Source organism: Macrobrachium nipponense, chromosome 1 (genome assembly GCF_015104395.2).
Source record: "Macrobrachium nipponense isolate FS-2020 chromosome 1, ASM1510439v2, whole genome shotgun sequence".
NCBI classification, from domain to species: Eukaryota; Metazoa; Arthropoda; class Malacostraca; order Decapoda; family Palaemonidae; genus Macrobrachium; species Macrobrachium nipponense.
The window spans coordinates 8,611,165-8,638,798 of record NC_087200.1 but is presented as its reverse complement, the minus strand read 5'-3'; the positions used below and the strand labels follow the sequence as shown (position 1 = coordinate 8,638,798).

General features: G+C 41.2%; 1 protein-coding gene and 1 pseudogene across 1 annotated transcript in view; one reads left to right on the top strand and one right to left on the bottom strand.

Moving 5' to 3' along the window:
• Positions 1–358: 358 nt before the first annotated feature.
• On the bottom strand, positions 359–26,476 carry LOC135220081 (dehydrodolichyl diphosphate synthase complex subunit DHDDS-like; annotated as a pseudogene).
• Positions 26,477–27,454: 978 nt separating this feature from the next.
• Positions 27,455–27,634, top strand: part of LOC135218682 (bromodomain and WD repeat-containing protein 3-like) — a 282,487-nt gene continuing 282,307 nt past the window's right edge. The window contains 1 exon segment of the mRNA XM_064255131.1: positions 27,455–27,634. Coding sequence (XP_064111201.1) covers positions 27,559–27,634 — 76 coding nt within the window. The 5' untranslated portion in view covers positions 27,455–27,558.

The window sequence follows — 27,634 nt, the reverse complement described above, 5'->3', positions numbered from 1 at the left end:
TACTGCTAATTTCCTGACCTTTACTTTACAATTATTTTCTATATATCTTACTGCTAATTTCCTGACCTTTACTTTACAATTATTAAAATATATATCTTACTGCTAATTTCCTGACCTTTACTTTACATATAACATTAAATTTGAGAGATTGATCTATAAATATATCACACACAAAATGGTAGGGTAGCAAAAAATAATCAATGATGCAGATGATAAGTACAGAAACCCATAAGATCCATTTAAATGAGCTGTTATACTGCATTCATGAATAATAAGTTCCCCTTGAAGCATTATCAACATATTGTGCTCACAGTCTTTAAAAGCATAAGTTTGTTAGCATTTAGTCAAAACCAAGTAATGTAAAGTTCAACTTTTATTTATCACATTTTATATTACAAAATATGTTATATTCACTGGAAGCCTCAAGACTTAAACAAATATTGTATGAGATAGCTTCATTCCATTTTCATATAATACAAGAATACAAACAAAGCAAATGAACTTGGAGTGTAGAACTTTAAACCATGGTACAAAATATATTCCTCTTAACAGTATGCTATAATTCATCTTATAAAGTATTTAATAAAAAGTTAATGACTTCATGAAAGAGTTTTCTCATTTGCAATATTACCATAGAAATTTATTCTGTTTTCATATAAGTCATTTAAAAAATCATTTACACGCTCTTTTCGTCCCCTGGCATAGGCATTAATTTGTTCCTGGGAAACTTTATCACCATACATGAAACGGCACCTTTAAATATCACTTTCATCAACAGCATGTTCTCTCTGAGATACTGTTTTTTTTCTCGCTTCAGCAAGTGTGTGGTAGTGGCGCTGATAATAAAATACTGCTCCAAATAAGTGCCATATTGTAAACTCTGGCCACAGCACTTTAGTAAAGAAGAGACAGGAAAAACCACTCTGCCAAAGTAAAAAATCAGATAACCTTACTTCTCCAGAAGTTCTTACAAGTAAATCAGGATCTCTTGAACCATGAGTATATAAACAAACGTTTCTAGGCAGCCTTCTGAAATATCATGGTTTCAATTTTCTTTCCTTCACCTCCCTCTTGTAAATCATTCATGGCAAAAGTTATTCAGCTCTAGTATGTAAGCTAATGCCAAATTAAGAAAACACTTGTTGTTATGTCTTGTTGCCAATATTGCTTCTGCAGCAAGTTTTCTAATTACAGACGGTAAAAGTGTCAAGTCTCCTAATACCCTAATGCAAACACCATGCTTAGCTAACTTATCTTTTTCCTCCAGCAGTTTTGCAAACTTCTCTGCTGCTAAATCCATAAGACCATTGACTTCATGTTTTGAACGCTTGAAGTTTTCAATACTGAAAGCGTATGCTGTAACTTCATTAATACCCAGGTCACGACACCAGCACAACACTTCTGTAAGTTTGTATGGAAACCTTGTTTGTCCAGTCAGGGTATCTTTTTGTCTTTACTTTGGGCAAATCTTCGGTTCCCATCCATAATGACAGCCAAATGATGTGGTATTGGTCCAACCTTCAACACACGAATGGCAGCCCATTCTGCCCATGTTCGATTCTGCTCAACAATCCATGTCATTTTCTCTAATTTTCCTGAAGAGAAAAGTTATTTCAGTCCAAAAATACAAAAAAAGCCAAAGGACATACCCATATTTATAGTAGCTACTAATATGTAGTCTGATTAGTTATGAGAAATAGCTCAAATATTAAAATTATATACTGTATCATTACAATATTAAACCATAGCTAAGCATCTGAATATAGTTGATATTTAAAAAAATAACTAGTCTATGGGACATATCTTTTCAATGTAATAAGAAAATGCATTTATGTAAAATTATGAATCTACTGGTTGCTTTTAAACTGTGGAACACAATCATGTTTGACTTCACCACCATTTCAGTCTCATTTTTAAATACGATATGTCTAAATTTAAAATGTTGAAAGGATATCCCAACTTAAGAGTAAAAAATACCCCTTATCATTACTCAAGAAAATTCTGTTAGCATGTTTAAAAATCTTTTAAGGGGTATTTTTTTTACTCTAAATTGGGTTATCCTTGAAAGTGTTTAAATTGAGACAAAACTGTATTTAGTCAGGCTGAAATGGTGGTGAAGTCAAACATGGTTGTGTTCTGCAGGTTAAAAACAACCAGTACAGTGGTTCCCCCCATATCGTGGGGGATGCGTACCAGACCGACCCCCCACCCCCTGAATAGTTATAAACCTACGAATAGTTGGAACCCCTATAAAAAAACGCTTAATACCTCCTATTTTGTTAGTTAAACTCAAAAAACCCACTAAAAATTTGTATAGTACCTGGTTTTGCAAAACAGAAAAATCGCTACAGCGAAATTCACTGTAAACTGCCGTGAAGGTAGAAACTTATAGCTATGTAGTTACTTGGTAAGTTGCTTATACAAAAATGTATTGTTATAATACAATTAAGTTGTTCATACTTACCTGGCAGATATATATATAGCTGTATTCTCCGAAGTCCGACAGAATTTACAAATTCGCGGCACACGCAGTGGGCGGCCAGGTGGTAGTACCCAATTCCCGCCGCTGAGAGGCGGATATCAGGAACTATTCCCATTTTCTATCATATTTTATCAGTGCCACTGTCTCCTGAGGGGAGGTCGGGTGGGCCACTTTTTTAATATATATATCCTGCCAGGTAAGTATGAACAAACTTAATTGTATAAACAATAACATTTTGTTCATGAAACTTACCTGACAGATATATATATAGCTGAATCCCACCTTCGGATGGTGGGAAGAGACAGAATAGGATTTTTTGGGAAACTAAATTAGTAGATGATATACATCTTGGTTCTCACCTGTTAGCATAGCCGACTTCGGATTACTGTCACCAAAGTCTGTTCTGCGTACTAGAGTTGCCAGCGAGGTAGAGACCTGTAATGCTGGTCGCTCTAGATGACTAGTCAAAACAGGGGCGTTGACACAATGTGACTAGACCATATGACCATACTCTGAGGTCAACGAAGCTAAAACCACCACCTGACCCTAAACCTATCAAAGTTAGTTCCATAACTTCTAGGCTAAGAAAAGGAACGCGCCTCAAGCGACCAACCCTTCAAAGTTAAGCACACCTATCCCTTTTCTATAGGATAGGATTCGTGTTGCTTGCTGCCCCCAATTAATATATCTACGGATATGTATGGTCCTAGCGACTTACAGATCTCAAATGTCGTCTTCACATCCCGTCGGGAGTGTGAAGCGAACACAGAGTTGCTTCGCTAAAGCGTGGCACTCAGGAGTTACTGAGTGTCATGCTTTGTTGAAATGCTTCCGAGGCCGCGCTCACCTCTTGAGCATTCATATTAAGAAAAAATCTCAAATCTTTATGCAAACATAATGAATGAGACTTCTTAAAAAGAACTCCTTGACTATAATGCCAGGGTGTTCTTGGACATGAACCAGTCTGGTCTTTTACGGAAAACACCGCAGATTGTCCGTTGACCTCGACTTCTATAGTTTCATCAAAGATTAAAAACTTGAGAGACCCGACAGGGCACAGGACTCTCTAATGCCCTTGCCCAATAATTTGTGCCATACCTTGGTCTCCAAGCCTTCGGGTCAAGGGTTAGACAGGTTTTCGTTCTTATCAAGAACGGAAGGCTTAGAGGACAGACCGCATATGTCCTTAAAGCTAAAACCTCTGATGATGGCTAAACCTCACTAACCCTCTTGCCGTGGCTAGAGCGGTTAGAATGTTAGCCTTTGCTGGTCACGTGTATTAAGTTCGCAGAAAGGATAGGTTCGAAATGCTTTTGGCATCAGAAACTCAGACTACGCTCTAAGTTCCATGCCGGAACCTGCGATCCAGAGAATTTCAAGATCTCCCCAAGACCTCAAAGATCGTGAAGCTTTGTTGTTTGACAGAACCGAATCTCTGAGCCTAGAGGCTGTCAACAACATATTTGCATTATTCTACAATAGTTAGGACTTCTTTAGCTTATCTCATAATTCATACGGAAAGATAGAACCATAAAGAAATTCACAGAGGTCGAGGTGGAGGAACAGTTCATTTCCCTTCACTATCTCCAGAAACGGCCCCCTCCGATTGAACACTGAAAATAGGCAGCACTGCTTTGCCTTGGCCAAGAGACTGCCATTAATCTTGAAGATCTTATCGCTTTCTTGATAGTCTGAACGCCTTCAGACTCAGAGAGGAGAGATATTAGATACTCACTAAGTGACGATGTTAGATTACACCGATTCTCTCGGGAAGGGTCTTTGGACAATTCTCTGAATTACATGACCTCTGTGAATCCAACCTCTTAGAGGCCAACATGTGGCGACTAAAGCTAATCCTCTAGGATCATGAATAAGGGAAACAACTCAAGAGGAAGCTCCTTCGTCTTCAATATTACGAAAAACTTAACGAAAGGACGCCCTCAGTCTCTCCTCAACTTTCGACATACTTCTAAGTGAGGATTACTCAGACGTCAGTAGTTGTTGCCTTCGACGAGAAGACCGCACGGACGTGCACTAGTTTGACGAACCTCTTGAGGATCGTTAGTTCCGTGCCCAAGCCCATAACCAACTCTCTCTTCTTGAGCTATGAGAGAGCTGAGAAATTATCCGAGATGATTTGGGCCACTCGATCCAAACTCACCCTTCGAGGAACTGGAGAGCCGACCAATTTGGCTTCCCATTCTTTCAGGACAATGTGCCAGAACATCTGTTCCTCTTGTTTCGGATGTCTGGCACCTCTCGCTATCACCCGAGGTGATCCTCAAGCCGTTGAGAGAAAATTAGAATTATTACTATGATCTTTGATGCTATTCCAATTTCTTCGTGAGGAAAAATTGTAGAGGTCTGAATTGCTGTTTATTCAGGGAAAACAAGCGTTCTCCAGCGAGGAAATGGTCCCCAGCAAACTCATCCATTCCCTCACTCAGCCTGCTTCCTTCCCTAAATAAGGCTGCGCTTTGCATAAGCAGGAGAGCATTATTAGTGTGCTATGCCGCGGTAGATCGTACAGAATTCTGTTACCGTGCGGTAAACCCGCACCGAAAAGTATAAGAGATATCTTGTTGAAATTTTCTAAGTAAACGGAAGAAGGCATGTTCATTCATTACTAGAAAATTTCCTCAACCCGAGGCTAAAATCCATGATTGTAGGGCAGAGAGACGGCTTATTCAGCCATTCCCGCAAGGGAAAGAGACGTAACCAAACCGCGCATGTCACCGAGCTAGCCGGTACTGCGTAGAATCACAGTAACAGACTAACAGCAGCCTTGTTCATCGTCTCGCCACTATCTGCCTGAGTTGCCAGCTACTCCTTTTACGAAGGGATAGGTATGAAATTATCGAGCAAAAGGAAACTCTCAAGCAGGCATATTTAAACGAAACAAAATTCGCAAATACAGAAGCTGAGTTGGTGTTGTCGTAACAATACCTCGAAGAGTTGTTCTTACTCCGAAAACTCTTGGAAGGTTGAAGGGAGTGTCAATTAAATACATTAGAACAACAGTTCTTTCGGCTTCTATCCGCAGAGGTAAATACGATATGCGTATATGACTTGACCCATGCGTTAGCAAAATGACGCAAAGATAAACTACGTAAGGTATTGTAGTAATTTGAACATCGAATTCTCTACTACATCTTTCCTCGACGAGGAAGAGAGAAAGAAAGGAAAAAGACTGTCCACTTCTAATGAATGAGACTTTTTAAAGAACTCCTTGACTCTTTGCCAAGACTCTTTGCCAAGAAAAGAGGAGTAATATTCGAATAGAGATCATCAAGAGAGAACCGAGGATCGAAAAGGACGTTCAATTTTTCTATGATATTGGACATAAGACTTCCTGGATCTAGTCTACAAGTCTTTTGTTTTTTTCTTACTCCCCGGTATGAGCCTCTGAAAATGAATGAGAGCTCTCCGAAAATTTGTTAATGGAGTTTATCCGTTAAACGATAAAAACGTTAAAATCTATGTCAATGAGAACTACCCCATTTATGAGGGGTCCCCACTTAAATGACAAAACGTTTAGTATCTTGACAATGGGGAAAACGTCCTTACTTGACAAAACTATTAGCACTTTGCTAATAGGGGAAAACCCTTTAACATGACCGAAAGTCACCCAGAATCCGAGTATATAATCTTCCCGATCTCAGAGAAATCGATGAAGAGGAAAGAGGGATCGAAGAAAAAATTCGGGTATGTCTCTCCGCTAACTCCGAATCCTTTTTAAAAATTTCTGTAAAGGTATGTCCTGTGGAGAGGCCTGAAAAAACCTCTCTTGACGAGCGTTTAGAAAGCGTCAAGCGTCCTAAGAAACGTCCTGAACAGCAAATAAGACGCCTTCTACAGTCTTTTCTCTCGCAAAGCGTCCTGCCTAGCTTCCACCGAAGCGTCCTGGCGAATGTCCACAAAAGCGTCCTCATAAGCGTCCTGCGGAGCGTCCTCAAAAGCGTCCTGCTTAGCGTCCTGCTGAGCGTGCTCAAAAAACATCCTGCTAGCTACGAGCGTGTCTGAGCAGAGAACACCAAGTCTTCTGAACGACGTTTCAGAGAGGAAACTCGTGAGCGCCCTGATGCATGCAAGGCCCGCCAAGAGGCGTCCTGGCGAGCGACCTTGCCAACATCTCAATGTTATGACGAACCGCGTTTTGCGTATGACGTTGAATATTTCAAGGGACGTCCTCATGCGAGTCTCCATGGAGAGCCGCACGCTGCTCCTGAAGTGTGAACACTAAAGGAAGACTTATGGCTTTCGTCTTCAAGACGGGCCTTAAAGACCTTCAAACCTTCTTACAAAGACAGTGGCCGCCTGTCGACAACTTGCGTCTTAGTAATGCAAAAGAACATCTCCAGACACGCACTCAGCAAAGGAACGCCGAGCGTCCGAAAGACACCCTCGCAAGGTGCTTGCCGAGCGTCCTGGAGAATGTCTCTACTTATAGGACGTCGAGCACCTCAAAAAGCTCTCAAAGTCAGCCTTCTTATGCCGAACCAGAGACATAAGTTGTTTGACTGTGCAAAGCAGCTTGCCGGACGTCAAACTTATCAGCTTGCTTTTTCGAAGTCAAGCGAACGTTACATAACGTATACGGAGCGCCATGAGGAGAGGAGACGAATACTGGAGTTCTCCTCAAAAGGTGGAATCTAGAATGTCCTTGATTACCAAATTCTTTTGGAATGCTAGCGAGGTTGAAACAGCTCTAACTTCATGAGCGTTCACTCGGCAGGAGGCTCAAAATCACTCTTCTGGCAAGATGAATGAGCCTCCTTAATAATGTATAAACATGATAATAAATGAGCGTTTCCACTCGCAGGAGGCTCAAATCACTCTTCTGGCAAGATGAAAAAAAAATGAGCCTCCTTATATGTCCCTTGGGAAAAGAGCCAGTGCATTCTTCGAAAAGGGTAAATGTGGTTCTTTACTCTTCATCCTCTCGTGACGAGAGAGAGGACGTGAAGCGTCCTCTTCTCTAAAGCTTCTTTAGGAGGCGCGAGTCCTTCCGAGAGCTCCAACCCCTGTGTGGGGAGGACGCCTCGGAGGACGAGAAGCAATCCTTCAAGATTCGTGCACGTGCTCGATCTTCGGCAGCCTGGGAAGCGACAAACACGACCTGCCGAAAGGAAGCCAGATCAGCATGAAAAACCCGTAAACCCTCCTTCGGCTTTTGACATGCCCTCTCCCTGGTTTCCTGAGTCCGACAGAGGTCTAGGCCTAGAGGCGTTATGGGGCCGATCTGACGTTCCCTCCTATGAGAGAGAGGACGTGAAGCGCTTCCTCTTCTCTAAAGCTTCTTAGAGGGCGCGAGTCCTTCCGAGAGCTCCAACCCTTGCGCGGGGAGGACGCCTCGAGGACGAGAAGCAATCCTTCAAGATTCGTGCACGTGTACGATCTTTAGCAGCCTGGGAAGCGTCAACAGGTTCTGCCGAAGGGACGCCAGATCGGTGGGGAGCCCCCATAACCCTCTTGCGGCTTTCGACATGCCCTCTCCCTGAGTCCTGGGAGTCCGACAGAGGTCCAGGCCTAGAGGCATTATGGGGCCGATCTGACGCCCCCTCCACAACACAAGGGGCACTACACTTCACAACACTGATTGGAGAGCGAGCACTTTAGTCTAAGATTACTTGATGTAATCCTCTAGCAGACACTTCTACTAGGCCGTAAGCCATACCACAGGGTTAGGCAAAATAAAAAATAAAAATACAGGAGGTTAGAAGGTTCATTATTTCTAACTTCTGTTTACTGTGGAGGAAAAACTCCTGATTCTAAGCAGCTCTAAAATGCGTACATGAATCCTAAGTCTTCTTCCGTATCAGTCACACATTACACGAAATTACATTGAAACTTATGCAAAAGAAAACATGTAAACGTCATATATACTAAGCGAGTGTCTACCGAAAGTTCCGGTAGCCTCACCTTACCCCATGCAGACAACAAAGTCTGAAACTAGGCTAACTAGCTTCAGGAACATCAAATGCAATGAAAAAATTTACGATAGCGTATGCCTAGCCACAAAATACCCAGTCAATAATCGAAAGAATAATTTTAGGATACTTAAGCGGCTAATGAAGTTTCAAAATCCTAGGCGGAGGTCTGTAAACAGTTTGTTTACCGACCGGCGACAGAAAAAACATGAATAGAAAATGGGAATAGTTCCTGATATCCGCCTCCCAGCGGCGGAATGGTTACTACCACCTGGCGCCCACTGCGGTTGTGCCCCTCCGCGAATTTTTTAAATTCTGTCGGACTTCGGAGAATACAGCTATATATATATCTGTCAGGTAAGTTTTCATGAACAAACTAAATATTGTTATAGAGACTTCAAATTTGTTTCAAGATGAAGTTAAATGATGGATTATTACGATACTGTAAGAGTTTTAGCTTACCAATTTGCAGTTGCGACCCATTTCCGACGAGTTAAAAATGAACAAATGTCAAAATTTTGTTTTTTTATACATTTTTTTTTATATGCAATTTATTTCAGAAAATTAGAAAAGCTACAACCTTCAAATATTTTTCCATTTTATTCTACATGAAAAATTGTGCACATTTTCCATATATAAAAACTCTATGAGATGCCTAATATGAAAAGGGAGGGCAAATTTTCTTTTGCGAGAAATGCGATGTACGCAATTCGGAAGATTATGGCGGAGAATCCGCTCGGAGGGAAGTTAAGTTTTTTCATAAATTCACCATAAATCGAAATATTGTGCTAGAGACTTCCAATTTGTTGCAAAATGAAGGTAAAGATTGAATATTACTAAAATATAAGAGATTTAGCTTTTAACAATTGCGTTTTCGACCATTCGGTAGAGTCAAAGTTGACCGAACGTGGAGTTTTTTTTCTATTTTATCGTGATTATATGCAAATATTTCAAAAATGAGAAAAGCTACACCTTCAATTATTTTTCGTTGTATTCTCATGAAATTGCGCACATTTTCATATATAAAACTTTATGTAACGGCTAATTTAAAATGGTGCAAACATTCCACCCAAATCGCACGTATTGGATTTTTTCGGAAGAGTTTACCCCGCGGACATAAAGAAAATGATATTGTAATGATACAATTAAGTTCTGTTCATACTACCTGGCAAGATATATATATAGCTGGGATTTCTTTTCCGAATCCGACAGAAATTTAAACACTTACGACACACGCAGTGGGAGTCAGGTGGTTAGTACCCATTCCCGCCGCTGGGAGGCGGGTATCAGGAATCATTCCCATTTTCTATTCATAATTTTTTTATTTTCACTGTCTCCTGAGGGGAGGAGGCGGGGGTGGGTACTTGATTATATATATCTGCCAGGTAAGTATGAACAAACTTAAAAAAAAAAAAAAAAAATTGTATCATTACAATATCATTTTGTTCATGAACTACCTGTCAGATATATATAGCTGAATCCCACCTTTGGGGTGGGGGTAGTAGACAGAATAGAAAGATTTTAGGAAACATATATATGCAGATAATTGATATCTTGATTCCTTACCTGTTAGCATAGCTGACTTCGAGGTTACTGCCGCGTAAGTCTGCTTGTGCTACTAGAGTTGCCAGCGAGGTAGAGACCTATATAGCTGGTGCACTCCAGATGATCTGTCAACAGGGGCGAGACCACGACGTGACTAGACCATAGACCATACAAATGAGGGCAACGAAGTAAAACCAAACCACCTGGCGTAGCCTACCAAAAGTATCCCACATAGACTAAGCTAATGGAAGGGAGATCCGCCAGCAGGCGGTCAACCCCACAACCATAACACAAGTTAAAAACTCCCCTAAACCATTAAAGGATAGGATGAGCGCTACCTCCTGCCCCCCAAACAGTGTCTGCAGCGACGTATGGTCCTAGCGAGTAACAATTTTCGTATGTTGCTTTCACCTCCCGCAGGTAGTGTGAAGCGAACACCGAATTGCTTCGCCAATAAGTGGCGTTCAAAATGTCTTTGATTGCCATATTCTTGTGAAAAAGCCACCGAAAGTAGCAATAGCCCTCAACTCGGTGGGCTTTCACTTTCAGAAGCTCCATGTCACTTTCACCACACTTTTCATGGGCTTCCTTAACCGTACTTCTTAAGAAGAACGCCAGTGCATTCTTCGACATCGGAAGATCTGGTTTTTTTCACAGAGCCCACAAGTTTCTCCGAAGAACCTCTGCATGCTCTGGTTCTCTGTAAATAAAACTTGAGAGCCCTGACAGGACACAGGACTCTCTCAGCTTCAGGTCCCACTAGCTCCGACAACCCCTTGATCTCGAACGTTCTCGGCCAAGGGTTGGAAGGGTTTCTCGTTCTTTGCCAAGAACGTAGGACTTAAGGAACAAAACTGCACTATGATCCTTGAACCCAATATGCTTGCTTATGACTTGAATTTCGCTAACCCTCTTCGCCGTCGCCAGAGCGGTTAGGAAAATAGTCTTCTTAGTAAGATTCCTAAGCGAGGCTAAATGGAGCGGTTCAAATTGACTCGACCATGAGGAACTTCAGTACCACGTCTAAGTTCCACGATGGTACCTTAGGTTGGAGAACTTTCACAGTCTCAAATGATCTAATGAGATCATGAATGTCTTTATCATTCGCTAAGTCGAGTCCTCTATGTCTGAAGACCACAGAAAGCACGCTTCTGTAGCCTTTAATCGTGGGAACGGCTAGTTTCGCTTCTTTCCTAAGATGAAGAAGGAAATCTGCTATCTGGCTCACAGAGGTTGAGGTGGAGGAAATGCCCTTCCTTCTGCACCAACTTCTAAAGAGCAGCTTTGATTGGTAAACTGCGACTGAGGAGGGCCTCCTTGCGTTGGCAATCGCCGTTGCCACAGGTCTTGCCAAAACCCCTCGCTCTGGCCAACTTCTTGATAGTCTGAACGCAGTCAGACTCAGAGCGGGGAGGTTTTTGTGGTACCTCTCGAAGTGGGGCTGTCTGAGTAGATCTTTCCTTAGGGGCAGAGTCCTCGGAAGTCTATTAGGAAGGACATCACCTCCGTGAACCAGTCGGCCGCTGGCCAGAAGGGGCGATGAGGGTCATTCTCGCTCCTTCTGATGCAGCGAACTTCCTCATTACTTCCCCGAGTATTTGAATGGGGGAAAAGCGTAAACGTCTAGTCCCGACCAATTCCACAGTAGGGCGTCTACTGCCACTGCTCCCGGGTCCAGAACTGGGGAGCAATACAGCGGAAGTCTCTTCGTTCGGGAAGTTGCGAAAAACGTCCACATGAGGACGTCCCCACAGCTTCCATAGCGCCTGCATACTCCTGATGAAGGGTCCATTCCGTCGGCAGAAGCTGTCCTTGCCGACTGAGAAGGTCCGCTCGCACGTTTTCCACGCCTGACACAAACCTTGTCAGAATCGTGACTTTTGTGCGCCTTCGCCCACATCAGGATATTCCCTCGCGATGACGAACAGAGAATGAGAGGAGTTCCCCCTGTTTCCTGAGGTATGCCAAGGCTGTGGTGTTGTCCGAGTTTATCTGAAACCACTTTGCTGGAGACTTCCTCCTCGAAGAACCTCAGAGCGAGGTAAACCGCTGAGAGTTCTTTTAGATTGATGTGCCAGGACACCTGTTCCCCTCTCCAGGTGCCTGACACTTCTCTCCCTCCCAGTGTTGCTCCCCAACCGGTGGAGGACGCGTCGGAGAACAACACTAGGTCGGGGTTCCGAAGCTTGAGCGAAAGACCTTCCGCAAGCTTCTTTGGATCCAACCACCATTTGAGGTGCTTTTTCACTTCTTCCGTCAAAAGCAAGACCTCTTCTAGATCCTGTTTGCGTGACCAATGCTGAGAGAAGAAACTAGTGGTCGGAGGTGCACCTTCCCAGAGAAACAAACTTCTCCATTGAGGAAATGTCCCCAGCAGACTCATCCATTCCCTCACCGAGCATGTTTCCTTCCCCAGAAGGCCGACACTTTGTCCAGGCATTGAAGTTGTCGCCCTGGGACGGAAAAGCCCGAAAAGCCACTGAGGTCCATCTGAATCCCCAGATAGACTAAGGATTGAGAAGGAGTCAGATGCGACTTCTCGAGATTCACCAGCCCAGTCCCAGGGACTTCGCTAACGACAGAGTCGTGTGCAGGTCCTTCAGACACCTGTGGCGATGAGGCTGAATAAGCCAGTCGTCTAGGTAGAGAGAGATCCTTATATCCGCAAGATGGAGCCACCTCGCAACGTTCTTCATAAGAACGGTGAACACCATCGGCGCCGTGCTGAGACCGAAGCCAAACAGAGTGACCCTGAATTGGAAAATCTTCCCTTTCAGGACACACCGCAGGTATTTCCTTGAACGGGGATGGATGGGGACGTGAAAGTATGCGTCCTGAAGGTCTAACGAGACCATCCAATCCCCCAAGGTCTTAAAGCTGCAAGCACGGATTGAGGTGTCTCCATCTTGAACTTTGTGTGTCCCCCACGAAGCGATTCAGACTGCTGACACCAGACCAACGGGGCGCCACCCCCTGACTGCTTCGGCACGAGGAACAGACGGTTGTAGAAACCGGAGAACTCCGGTCGAAGACTTGTTCCATGCCTGCTTCTCTATCATTTGATCTAATAGATCGTGAAGCACTGTCTGTTTTTCTCCCTGATACGACGGAGACAAAATCCGGGTCTGTCGAAGACAGCGGGGGTAACGACAGGAAAGGAATTCTGTACCCCTTCTTGACGATGTCCAGAGACCAAGCGTCGGCACCTCTCTCTTCCCAAGCTTCCGCGAAATGTAGAAGTCTGGCTCCTACCGGTGTCTGAAGGACTTCCCTCTCACTTCTTGCTCTTTGGCGGAAGGAGCGGGAGTAGTCTGCCTCTGAAAGAGCCTCTTCCTCGAAGGGGGCTGGCTTCGAGGAGAAAAGCGGGTCGAAAAGGGCTTCGACTTCTTCAAAGCAGAGGACCCAGAAGAAAAGCCGAAGAAGTAGCAGGCTTCCTAGAAGACTGAGCCAGAAGGTCTTGAGTTGCTTTATCCTGGAGACTGGCTGCTATGTCCTTTACCATAGACTGGGGGAAGAGATGTTCTGAGAAAGGCGCGAAAAGAAGATCCGCTTTTTGCGCTGGTGAGACCGACTTTGCAGTGAAATTGCAAAAAAGTGCTCTTTCTTAAGCAGTCCCGTGCTGAAATGAGCAGCCAATTCCTCAGAACCATCCCTGACGGCCTTGTCCATGCAAGACAATACACTGGACAGCTCCCCCAGAGTGATGGAATCAGAAACTCCTGGACCTGGCATCCAATACCCCCCAGGCACCAGTCAAGAAAATTTAAAGACCTCTAGTGTCCTGAAGAGGCCTTTAAGGTAGGTGAAAGTCTAACTCGCTATGTGTCCACGAGACCTTCTGAGGAAGACAAAAAGATCTTCTGGTGGCGTCTACAATGCTACCAAAGTCTCCTTGAGCTGAGGCTGGAAGCTTAACTCCGACGTTTTCTCCCGTCTCATACCACATACCAGCTTTGCCACCAAGTCTTGAAGGTGGTAAAGCGAAAGAAGTCTTGCCTGAAGCTTTCCTCTTTCCATCCAATCATGGACCTTTCTAAAAGCTTGCTTCGTAGAAAGCGACTTCTTCATCCTCACAAAGCCCGAGATCTTAGCAGCTTTGGAAGACGAAAACTGAGAGGGAGGAGTACGTGGAGCTTCAGGTTGGAAGGTGTCTGCAAAGACTGACTGAAGTAAACGAGTCAAAACTTGTAGTCCGTCGAAACTGGAGCCAACTGCTGTTCTTCGTCCCTTTCGACGAAAGCGTCACTAACTTCCTCTTCAGACACTGGAGAAGTCGGAGAGGAAGTAAAGAAGAGTCCGAGCTTTCTCAAAAGAGAAAGAACGGCGAACAGGAAGAGTTTCCCGCCTCCGCTTGTGCTTGCGGAAGTGGAAAACTGACGTCCGTATGGCGCTGCGTTTTGCGTCCGAAGCCAACTACTCGGCGCCGACCCCCACAGAAAGCGCGCTCAAACTCCACAGGTGTACACCTGGCGTCCACTTGTGCGCGCTGAGTGTCCACAGTGCGCGCCGAGCGTCCACTGATGCTCGCGAGCGTCCACTGATGCGCGCCGAGCGCCACTGGTGCGCGCCGAGCGTCCACTGGTGCGCGCCGAGTCCACTAAACACTCGCTGAGCGTCCACTGGCGCTCGCGAAACTTGCACCGAGTCACGTTCGGCGTCCACTAAAGCGCGTTTGACTTTCGCAGAAGCGCGTTCTGCATCTAAAGAAACTCGCTTCACAAGTTTCGAATCAGCGGAAACAACCGCTTCACGAGAGCGAGAAACGAATTTCTCGCCTCCTCTAGAAAGTTGCTGGGGAGCAGGACTAACTCTAGAGGGAGACTCAAACGGAGAGAGAGACGAGCGAGGAGAGGGAGAGGGAGAACGCCTCGACCTCTTCACAGGAAGGTTGTCATCCTTACGGCGACGTGGAGCAGTCTTTCTCGAAGGAAAAACATCTCGAAGTTGCTGCTGAAGAGACTGAAGATCTTGCTTGTAGGTGAAGCCTCCTTTTCTGGGGAGGGGCTGATCCTGTGAGCAGGAGAGCGGCGAGGGGACGCCTTCTTGCTACTCCCAGAACCTCCGCTTCACGCACCTTAGAGCGACTGCGGCGCTCGAAAGAAACATCTAGGGAAGACTCGGCCTCCGAATAATCCTTACGCTTCTTCTGCGGAGGAAAAGCAGCAAACGCACTATCGGGCGACGAGCAAAGTTCCGGAGAACAACTTGGACGTGAAGCGTCCCGCACGCGAGCCGTCCTTTTCAGCGGACGTGATGCGGTATGAGAGCTCCACCCCTTGCGCGGGGAGGAAGCTTCAGAAGAAGAAAAGCACTCCTTGAGAAGACGTGCACGCGCACGCTCCTTGGCAGTCTGGGTATGTTCGTCAGAAGCTGCCGAAGGCACGCCAGATCGGTGGGGGTTCTCGTAACCCTCCTTCGACTTTCGACATGCTCTCTCCCCGTAATCTGGGAGTCAAGCGAGGTCTAGGTCTAGAGGCGAAATGAGGCCGATCTGACGCACCCTCCACTACACAAGGGGCACTTTTCACTGCACTTTTCTTCACTTTTGCTCTCCAGAGCTACACTTTTGATTCTAAGTTACGAATCGATCAAGAATTAGCGAAACGTATTACCTTCTACCGACACTGTCTCAGGGGCCGGAGGCAACACTACAGGGGTAGGAGCATAGTCTACAGAAGGAGGGTTAGCAGGAGAATAATTTAAATCTAGCTACCTGAAACACTCCTGGAGGAAGACCTCCTTAACCTATCTCGTTCAAGTTTCTTAAGATAGGTTTCATACGCCTTCCATTCCGACTCTGTTAGTCTTTCACACTCCTTACAACGACTTTCAAAACGTACATTCATTCCCCCTGCACACTTTACAAACAGAATGTGGGTCTACTGAAGCTTTCAGTAGCCTACCTCTACATTCAGCCATCGAACAAAATCTAGCGCTAGTAGAACTAGACCCTGACATCTTGATCAAAGAAAATTCAATACCAAAATCAATTCAAACCAAAGTCAACGTGTGCCAAGCCACCGATCCAATTCAGATACCAAAGAAAAACAAAAACCAAAAGGGATACTCAAGTAGCTAGTAAGTTTCCCAAAATCTGGACGGAGGTGCTGCAAACAGGTGTTTCCAGCACCGGCGACAGAAAAATTATGAATAGAAAAATGGGAATGATTCCTGATACCCGCCTCCCCCCCCCCTCCCAGCGGCGGGAATGGGTACTAACACCTGACTCCCACTGCGTGTGTCGTAAGTGTTTAAATTTCTGTCGGATTCGGAAAAATACAGCTATATATATATCTGACAGGTAAGTTTCATGAACAAAATGTTTTTTTTTTTCATAAATTCACCATAAATCAAAATATTGTGCTAGAGACTTCCAATTTGTTACAAAATGAAGGTAAATGATTGAATATTACTAAATTATAAGAGTTTTAGCTTACAATTGCGTTTTTCGACCATTTTGGTAGAGTCAAAATTGACCGAAGATTGAAAATTTGTCACATCATTTTTTATATGAAAATATTTCAAAACTGAAAAAAGCTACAACCATGGGTTGTTTTTAGTTGTATTGTGCATGAAATTGTGCACATTTCCATATATAAAACTTTATGTAACGGCTAATTTTAAAATGGTGCAAACATTACCACATTCGCATGTATGATTTTTTCGGAAGAGTTACCAGCGCGGACGTAAGGAAAATGTTTTTTCATAAATTCACCATAAATCAAAATATTGTGCTAGAGACTTCCAATTTGTGGCAAAATTAAGGTAAATAGTTGAATATTACTACAATATAAGCGTTTTAGCTTACAATTGCGTTTTTTCGACCAGTTTCGGTAGAGTCAAAGTTGACCGAAGGTTGAAATTTTGGCACTTATCGTATTTATATGGAAATATTTCAAAACTGATAAAAGCTACAATCATAACTATTTTTTTGTTGTATTCTAAATGAAATTGTGCACATTTTCATATATAATACTTCATTAATGGTATAATTTTTAAACAGTGCAAAAATTTATGTCAAAGTGACAAAATAATTTTTTGAGATGTGTCACTGATACTTTTTTAGTGCGATAAAAAAGAAATTCGCGCTTGCGCGCCTGCGTAACGATTGTAAACAAAACAACGCCTTGATCCGTGAACTCCCAGCATCCACAAGGCGCATGATTCAAAAGTTTTTGGCTGGTAGGCCTATAAGTATTTTTCCGCGAATTTTAAAAACTTTTTTGAGTCGACGTATGGTACGTCCATTCGGCATACGGGGGAAGACATTTTGACTGACGTTTAATACGTCATTCGGCGTTTAAGGGTTAATGTGTTGCGTAAAGCCTTTAGTTTATGTTTTCCTGACATTTTTAATGTGTTTTGTTAAGAGTATGTACTACGTAACAAATTCTGCCAGTTTGTCCTCCTCCTCCTCCGTCGCCACTCGGAGATAGCCTCACCTCGAAAGGTAAGGTTCCACATTTTACACATACGTACGTATGTACGTACATAATTTTTCTTGTATACCATGTAACACTAATACACCTTATTTACAGGTACATATTAGTAGTGCGTATTAAGTTAGGTATTGAATGGTCCAAATTGTTGTAGTTCATTGTTTATGGTCAATTTAGCTTTATTATAAAATTTACTGGGGTTGTTTTTTGTAGGGCTTGGAATGAATTAGGCAATTTACATGTAAAATGCGGTTCAAGATACAAAAAGCTCAGGTTATGAAGGCCGGCTCAGAACAGATTAATTTTGTATGTCGAGGTACCACTGTAAGTAGTCAAAGTCTTCCACTTTCCCTGATTCCAGCCTTTACATTCGTCACGTGAAAGAATGGAAGAGCAAGTCTGACCCCTACATTGACTACAAATGGTATGAGAGTCATAATAAGTGGAAGTCAGTCTGGTATTACAGCCCTTGCTGCAAAACTGGGCACTAGAAGCACTAGCTTCAGACATAATCACATAAGAAAGACAGTAAGCTGACTAAATTAGCAAAATTACTACCAAGATCAAGAATGCAATTCCCAAATACGTCACCAAATCCTGTGGAACCCACAACCATTTGGTGAAATAAAGGAATTACAAAGCAAACTACCAAGCAAGCGACTGTTGTTGCTGCGAGGCAGAAAACGAATGATGGTCTTAGTTGTGTTGTACCTTTACCTCCCCGGAAAGTGGGCGGGGCTGGTTACCTTAGCTAAACAAAAAAATTGCTACCGCGAATTGCATTGTAAACTGCCGCAAAGTAGAAAATTATAGCTTATGTAGTTATCTGGTAAGATACATACAAAACAATGTTTCCAATATCATAGGCTTACTTTGATAAAGATGCAAACATTTTCTTTTTTAATAGTAATATCCAAATGCTTATATGTATACTACCTATATAGTACAAAGAACCCTCACATTTGCATATGCCAATTTATATTGATAATATAACAATACAAGCACAAGAATAACAAGCTTTTGCATCAGTCTACACTGCAAACAAAACAAATGAAATGATGGGCTTTTCAATAAATTATGTTTTATCGTATTCTAGGTAATAAAAAACATCTGGCTGTGAAAGTGCGTGTAACAGGTGCCTAAATTACACAAGTACGGCAAATATTTTGAAATAGCATGAAATGACAAATTCTTAATCAATTTGTATTTTTCATAACTAACATACCTGAGGTTTTAACATTAGGATAAATCTAGCGCCAGCTGGAAACTGGTAGTTAAAAAATTGTGTACACAAGGGACTCTTGGCATCTGTGCTTGGTCACGAGTCATGTGGAGCCACCCACATACCCCTCTTTAACCCGTGACCATGTTAGTTATTCTTCTTAGAAGGGTGGTTAGAGGTGGGCATTTGTATGTTAAAACCTCAGGTTTGTTAGTTATGAAAAATACAAATTGATTAAAAATTTGTCATTTGTTGAAATACGACACAAAACCTCGGTCTTAACGTTAGGATAGACTTACTTTTGGTGGGAGGTAATACTATTAACCAACTGGAGGTTTGCCACCTTTGATCAGTTTTCTGAATACGTAATAGTATTCTAAGAAACAACTGACCAGTATTTCAGAATCTAAGATATATACGTATATGAATATCATAGAATCAGACTTCTAGGTTCTATAAAATGACATAGTTCATTGCCTCTGCGGAAGATAAGCATCTATATGTTCTACTAACAAACCAACGTATTTACTTCTGAACAACCATTGCATCATTGGCTGGACAGAAGGAAATTTTAAATGGATCCATGACAATGGTACAGTCTTCTTTTCAGAATATGTACATACTTTGTACAGTAAATTTATGTATACAATTTTATCCTGAGCACATGAATTGTTTTAATAGCTCAGTGATTGGGCAATTTCAGACCCTAGAGTACTTTGCCAAATAACTTATCAAGCAAAATTTAAAAATTTCATTGAGTTTCTGCCATCCTTTCTGCGTTAACATAAGTATGGCATAAAAGGCTAGCCTAGACATATTTTTTTAATTTAATGTAAGGCACTGGAATGATACAGATTGAGCAAATAAAGGTTACAAGAAGAAAGTTATTTTGACCGATATGAAATGAAAGTGCTTAAAAGAAGGCGAGTAACATCAACTAACTAGTCGATCAATATGTAGGTCTACTGTCCACTTGTCAATGCTTTATGTTCTAGTGGTCAACATCATTAAAGGTTATTTTTCCAATTCATGGAAATGGATATAACATCATTAAAGGTTATTTTTCCCCATTTGTGGATGTGGATATAACATTGGTATCATAAAGTTATTTTAGTATTCATGTAATGAAATTGTACATGAAGTTTGAATAAGGAACTTTTGTGATTTGAACAATTTGTGGGCATAGATCTACGTATATGTAACCAGGGCTATAACAGAGAGATAAAATATGATTATTGAAAGACCATCTTTTGTTTTTGTTTGATATCAGTGGATTGTTTGATATGGGCTTGTGCTTGTAAAGGTACATTATTAATACAAATCAGCCAGCTTATGATTTATATTAGGTGTGAAGGTTTTAATATATGATGATTTAAATATATTATTGAAGAAAAAAAGTTATAATATTCATAAAAATAAGCCAATGATATAGGAAATGTCAGTTTTTAGCCAATCACAAGCTACATGTGCTAATATGCCACATCGTTATCCTTGGTGGACAAATGAGATGAAATCAGCTATTGCAAGCAAACTAGAAAAAACTTTTATTCCTACATTTTTGGGTCAGTTGCTCTATAAGAACAGTCCTAGGCCCCTGGATGTTCCTCTTATCCTTGCAATGATTTCTCATTCACTGTGTAATTTTCTCAGTTCTTTTTGACAGGTTTGCTTCTTGCCTAAGGTGCATAATTTTGGGCCAGGCTGGTGAAAAAAAATAAATTTTGGATTCTAAGCCAAATCCATGCTCATGCTAGAATTGCATAAAAATTGCTACTTTGTGGGTCGTGATAAACAAGGAATATCATCAGATTAGCTCATCTCTCAAAAAAAAAATACTAATAAACACAAGAAATGCATATTTGGTAACATTTGTGTTAATACAACAAATCAACAAATATATTACCAAAGATCAATATTTACACCTGATTATACCAACTATTTCCTATCATCTGTATTGTGTGTACCTGAATGACACCATCCATATTCTCCCAGCCCACTGTATTAGCAATGCTCTTCATATGTTATTGACCATCGTTACATCCTTGTAGAGGCAATTTGGGGTAATTTTGCCACTTACTGGTGCACGAGTTCAATATATTGTTCAACTTCCATGACTGAAAACTAATGTTTTCCTATAAGCAATTCTAGGAGTGAAAGCCCATGTGTGTAGAAACACTGAAGTAGACACTGGGATGTAGTGGTGCCACAAAGGTGGTTGCTTTTCCAACTGTTACATGGAGCAATTGACTCTTACTGCAAACACTGCCATAAATGCAACTGTGCCTGTAGTAAAAAAAAATGTGCGCATTTTCATATGTTCTATTTTTGCTGCAAATGCAATTGCAACTGCAAATAAGTTAATGGAATCCTAGCCTCAAGTCATGTGTACAGCTTGGCATTGAAATGCAAAGGATGATTGGGCCTTGTTCAACAGTTTAATTCACTATGTCAAACTATGCTGCAGAAATAGTCAAGGGGAACCTGTTTTATCCCTTTAGAATTGGTAAAAAAGGGTTGGCTGGTAGCAATATCATCCAGGAATGAATGGTATAATAGTCATCCCTCCCCAATTGTCATCAAAGAAGGAGAGATCACATCTTGTGATCTAAGTATTGAAATAGGTGTAGGTTTCTTTTAACTGCAAATCTAGCATGAACATGGATTTGGCTGTCCGCCAAAAGTTGAGAAGAAGGCACAAAGGAGGGGAAAGGGGAACCCTGGAAATCTAAAATTATGCATCTTAGGCAAGAAGCAAACCTGTTGAAAAGGAGCTGAGAAAACTACAGTGAATGAGCAACCATTGCAGGTATAAGAGAACATCCAGGGGGCTAGGACTGTTCTCATGTAGAAAGAGTTAGTCAAGTCCGTCAGGATTTTGTCCCTGATATCTACAACCAAAGGTTGCAGAAAGGGAGCTAGCAGTAAGTCTATATATCCTAAACATGTCTATTAAAAAGAACATAAATTATGTTTTTCTCTCACTTTGTTTAAAAGACACAAGAGTCAAGAAGGGGAGGTCCCAAGTTTGACTTCTGGATGGCCAGTGCTTAGCAGGAAACAGTAAAGGAACTGCTGCCTGCTGCCTAACATATGATGCAGAATTCCAGTTGTTCTATTGGAAACTTCTTAGAAATTGGACTAAGAACACCCTCAAACCTCACAGAGAGGGAATGAGGTGTGGTAGCTGTAAGGCAGAACAAAAGGAAGCATGAGAGATCAATTATTCTTTGAATCAAGCCAAAGAAGCCATGAGGATTAAGAAAACCAAAGAAAATTCAAAGAATGTATGGAGAGATCTAAATTTCTTTCAAAAGATGAATAAAAGAAAATATCCTTTAGGCTACAGAGGAGTCATTAGCTGGAATAAATAACAAAGGGAACTGATTCCAATGTAGTATTGAAAATAACCATACACGCAAGAGCAGCTTCCATAGAAACTGAACAACAAGGAAGGAACCAATCTACTTTTTTTAAAGTCTTGCCATAATTTGGTCACAGACTTTTTGACTAAACCAACCAATGAATAGAACAAAGAGCTAAACTTCTACAGAAGTCCTGCCTCCCACAAAGAAGAAAGGAAAGAGGAAGGGCAGAGCAAGAACCTGTCTATCTCTGAAGATCATATGTACATACTAACAACTTACTACCATAATATCAAACGAGTCTTGTAGGATGATGTTGTTAAACTGTACAATTATTTCATAATGCCATATCATTTAAGTTTCTTAATACATGTTGCCACTACAGAAAAAAAAAAAAAAAAAAAAAAAAAAAAAACTAAAACCTTTGTTCTAGCTTCCTTAGCATACTGACCAAAAAAGAAATAAATAAAAAAAACTATTATAATGTCAAGTTTTACAACACAGATGGGAACCATGACTGCACTGAAAAATAAAGACATCATGACTCTACTATGGCTGAAAAGAGTGACAGATTATTGGAAAGTAATTTGGAGGTACCCTGTGGTTTACCTTCTTGCCAACAATTACCTAACTATGCACTACCTTGTTATCAAGTTTCAACATATGTTTCCAGCTTGCCCTGGAATACTACTGTGTAAAAGGTTCTGCTTTATATGCCCTTATGAGCAAATGATATGCAACCTCCAAGTTAGCCGCTAGTTACGGACCTGGTACCCTAGAATAGATTATGGAAAGTAAAACTGGAATGCATCCCTGTAGTTTAGATTCAGTGCATATATATCCTAAAAAAAAAAAAAAAAGACACTGTCGCACAAACAAACATACACACCGATCTCCACATACAATTCATTCATTCATACAAACCAAACAAGAACCTAAAATAATTTAAGAGAACAAAAATACAATTCATAAAAAAGATTAATATTTTTAAAAAATATCGGCAAGAGTCTCACTTGCAATGCATCCCTGTATCTTCTCTAATTCATTTGTACTTTACCTATAATTCACAACACTAGATTAAAATCCCAGCTGAGAAGACCCGACCCAGTTTGATTAGGCTAAATAATTATAAGGTTGAGGTGCATCCCTGTACCTCACTGTGTGATTTACATAATTCTAGATTATCCACCTAGCCAGGTAAAGATGCAGCATTCTAAGTCAGATTAGGTCTGGGAAGGTAAGGTTACACTGCATCCCTGTATTTTATTCTATGACTTACAACACTATGTTGATCCCCTACCAAGGTAAGGATCTAGCACCCTAGATTGTAAAGTCAGGAAAAATCCCTGTATCTTGTCTATGACTTGCAGGATTAAGTTAACCTAAGCCAGGTAAGGGCCTGGAACACCTAAGTTAGGTAAAGTTAGGGGCTGGGACTCTAGGTTAGGTTGGGTTAAGGCTGGTTAGAATGCATCCCTCTATTTTACCTGACTTTAACAAGCACCCTATTTTGGGTGCAAGACCCAACTCATTGCAAGAATGCCAGAAACCTTAGGTGATGTTAAGGTGATGTATGAAAATATGTTTTCAAGGCAGTTTTGAAATCCAATATGGTGGCAGTCACGTAACTGCCACCATAATGGATTTCAAAACTGCATTGAAAACATATTTTCATACATTCAACTTCCCTGTCAGATATATACTTAGCTATAGACTCCGTCGTCCCTGACAGAATTCGAATTTCGCGGCACACGCTACAGGTAGGTCAGGTGATCTACCGCCCTGCCGCTGGGTGGCAGGAATAGGAACCATTCCCGTTTTCTAATCAGATTTTCTCTGTCGCCGGTTCTAGTAACATAGTTTCTAGTTCCTCCTGACTTTGACTTTTGTTTTTCATCGCCGTTGATCTTCTGGACTGATTATTTGGTGACGTATTGGATCTCTGGCTTGGCATACGCTTTCGTGGACTGTTAATTGGATTTTGGTTTGGAATTTTCTTGAAATGTCTGACTCTAGTTATACATTCAAAGTGTGTGTGAATGAGAGTTGTAGTGTGAGGCTACCGAAAGCTTCGGTAGATCCTCACACCATATGTAAGCAGTGTAGAGGGAATGAATGTTCTGTCTCTAACCACAGACAATCCACCATCTTTCCCAGCAATCATCTGAACAATGTTTGCATATATATATGTAACGTTTATTGATCTTACTCAAGATTGCAGTTGTAGTCAGCACAATAAAACAACATTTTGTTGCCTATATTAGTGAAAGTATGAAACTTTTTATTCCCGGGTCTTGATTTGAACTGAAATTCCATTTTACTTATAATCAGTGGTTTTATCCTTACTGCCATCACAACTGAAACTCCACAGTGCTTATTTGATTGTAATTATACACATTTTGGTCTTAATTCATTCAAAATTGCACTTGAACCATGTTGTGGTTCCTGGTTCCTAGGCCCTCACTCCACAAACACAGTTACGGGCAGCACACGAGTAGTACATGGTTTAAAGAGGTGCAAAGCTTTATTCCTTTAATTTTTTACTTTACTACATTTTTTAGTTTAACTTCACTTTGTACTTCAAATTGTTTATGTAATTCATGTATATTATCCCTTTTTTGCAACCAAATTAACCCCGAAAAATTACAATTATTTCTGATGTACTTATGGGCAGACGACGCCACGAAAAAATGACTCATCGTTGCCGATCTCGTGGAGCTTCACACATATGCTGATGCATTTACAAACTGTTTCCATGAATTCTAGTTGTCATAGTAATGCAGTAATGATAAAATTGCTGTAATATGTATTTATAATACAAATAGATACGATAATTTCACTTATTTCCCTGGTTTTGTGTAAGTCTTATACCCAGTTTGGAGGGTAAACGCATGCCAATTGACAACAAGATAATATGTAATTGAAGAGCGCAAAGAATGCCGTAGTTTCCCCTAGATAAGTAGTGGTTGGAAGTTGTGTTTACGATTGTTGTGATGAAAGTGCCCCAGCATCTATGGGTACAAGTGGTGTGCCGATTTAGCTCAGGAAATGGGGAGTTTGTTGACACAAGCGACTTCGCAAACATCGAAATGGCGTCAATCTTCTAAACATTTATAGTTGTAAGTAAAAATTTCGAAAGCGTCATGGGGGTAGTGTGCACTACGTTAGCCACACTTTTCATACCCTCGTCTGTTTAGTCTTCAAACAGTATGGCCTTAATTTCTAACTATGGGGGAGAAAATACTGTAGATCTAGGGTACTTAGGTATCTGCGGTGGCCTAGACTATGGCTTTGCGGTTTTTCTATGCAGTTTTACTACTGAACAAGAATTTTAAGTAATATCTATTCAAGACGACTAACAATTAACCCCAGGGGCCAGTACTTAACATGGCGAAATACATTGGACGCCCCAATCTCAAGTGGATGTCGTATCCGCGGTTACGTTCCTTGCAGTCCGTGCGGACTTCTGTAGAAATACCGAAAATACTTTGTTCAAAAGGAGAGTAGAGGTCTTGAGCTCCTGCTATCACCACCAACGATTCATGACTGATGACCATCTCTGGTATCAGGACATGTTAAAATACTTTTTCGGAGGGTGGCCACAAACGCAGTAGTCTGTGAGTTGGCCAGTCCAGTCAGTTGTTTACCCTAGGTAAATATTGGCTAGCTAGCCTATACTGAGCAGAGGTTCTGAGTGGCGAGAATAGTACCTGTCGGCGACACCAATCACAGTAGTTTTAATGTGTTCAGATTTACCAAATTATAATTTCAGGTCTAGAGAGTGACAGGGGTTTAAGAGTCAAGCTTTACCTTTACTACCTACCTATAGCCAAAATCTGCCTGATCATAAAAATACCACCAGATCCAAAAGCAAAACTGACATTCATTGAGAAATCTAGCTAGCTAGGTATCTACTACTAGGTAATACATAGTAATGGCATGACCCTACTAGCTACCTAGGACGTTAGGTACAACTCTGACCATAAAAACACCTGCACGAACACTTGTCTCAGTTTACGTCTTGTGGATATAATACCTAGTTAGTGTTAGGCTAGTCATAACTTGGGGAACAAATAGCTAGTAGTCTAGTGGGTATGAGCCTAACTTACGGGGAAGGTAGATCTAGGTACTAGCTACCTACCTAGGTACTAGCTACTACTAGGTACCTACTATAGGTATGCGGTCTGTGGTTAGAACTCACTATTAGATTTAGGGCATTATACTTTGAGGTGATAGCCTATATCGATATATATCACAATCCTTACCAAGAGAATGTACCATGCAATTACATCACTCAGTGTCAGTGAACTTAGGATCCTTCGGCAACTTCTAACGAGACATGAGGAAACCAAGTTGACATTTCACAACTCAGCTGACTAAGTTTGCTGACGTAAACTTCCATTTGTGAGTAATGTTTCACAACATTGAAAGCGTAAACCAGTGACTTGGCCTCTTCAATTAATAGCATTTTATTCAGGTTCACTTAAACGTATTCATGCAATTACCACTATGATTCTTACGTTAATCTAACATAGCAGGATGAGAGATAATACTACAAAATCCGCCTGGCGAAAGTACGATAATGTAGTTTTTTATAATGAATTTTATCAAAGTTTAGGCTTAATATTTGATAACAAGTATTTCATAATGCAGCCTAATCACCATAAAATAGATAGTCTGATGTTTAACAGCATAGAAAACCACAGAGAAGTAAATATATAATTTGTAAAGTTGAGAGAATTGTTTTATATAGCAACTCCACATACCCAATTCTCGCATATTGGAAACTCATGAAACTCTGCTTAAGAAGTACGCATTTGATAATAATATAATTTTAACAGAAATATGATATTTACTCCACTAAACAATATATCACTGGAAATAAATAATGAAACGTTGTTTATTTTGTGTGAGGAGCAAATCTGACAGCTATTTCAATATAACATAAAATTTGCTAATATAACATTTAAACGTTCAATAAATTAAAATTATCAAATTACATTAGTACTCTTCTGTAATTTTCTTCGGATACGCTTACAATAATGTTACGTCTGGCAGCACCATTAACCCTCGGAGCGTCACTATGCTAAACCCGAAATATCATACAAAATATCTGTAAGGTAACCCAACAATACATTCATCAGCCCTTGTACGGTATTAACAGGAATTGTCAAATTAATTCATAATCAAGTGGACGCAAAACCTTTGACTGAAAGTGTTTTTTGTCGTAAAATTCCAAATCGCCAAATTAAATGCTCAACAAAAACAAAACAACGGATGAAATGAATATTCCGCGCTTGTCTATGGCAATATGTATTATTAACAAAATCAGAGCAGTATAGATTTCAGCGTATCTATGAAAATCTTCAAGTATTTGTTGAACGTGATTTTGATTTCATAATAATCCCAGTTTAAGCACACAAGCGCAGGCGAGAAGGAACTACTTTTCATTGCGTGTGACCGTCGACGTCAGAAATGGTGTGCGGCCCTGTTCAGCCCAAATGAGAGAGAAAGGAACGAAAATGCTGTGAAAGATTGTTGCAGAGTGACCCAGATTATTTTGGATTTAATTCGATATATGACTATGGATGTGACTCCTCCAGCCTCACAGTGTGATAGTGCAGTGAATAAGCAATATAGTGCAATAGAAATCG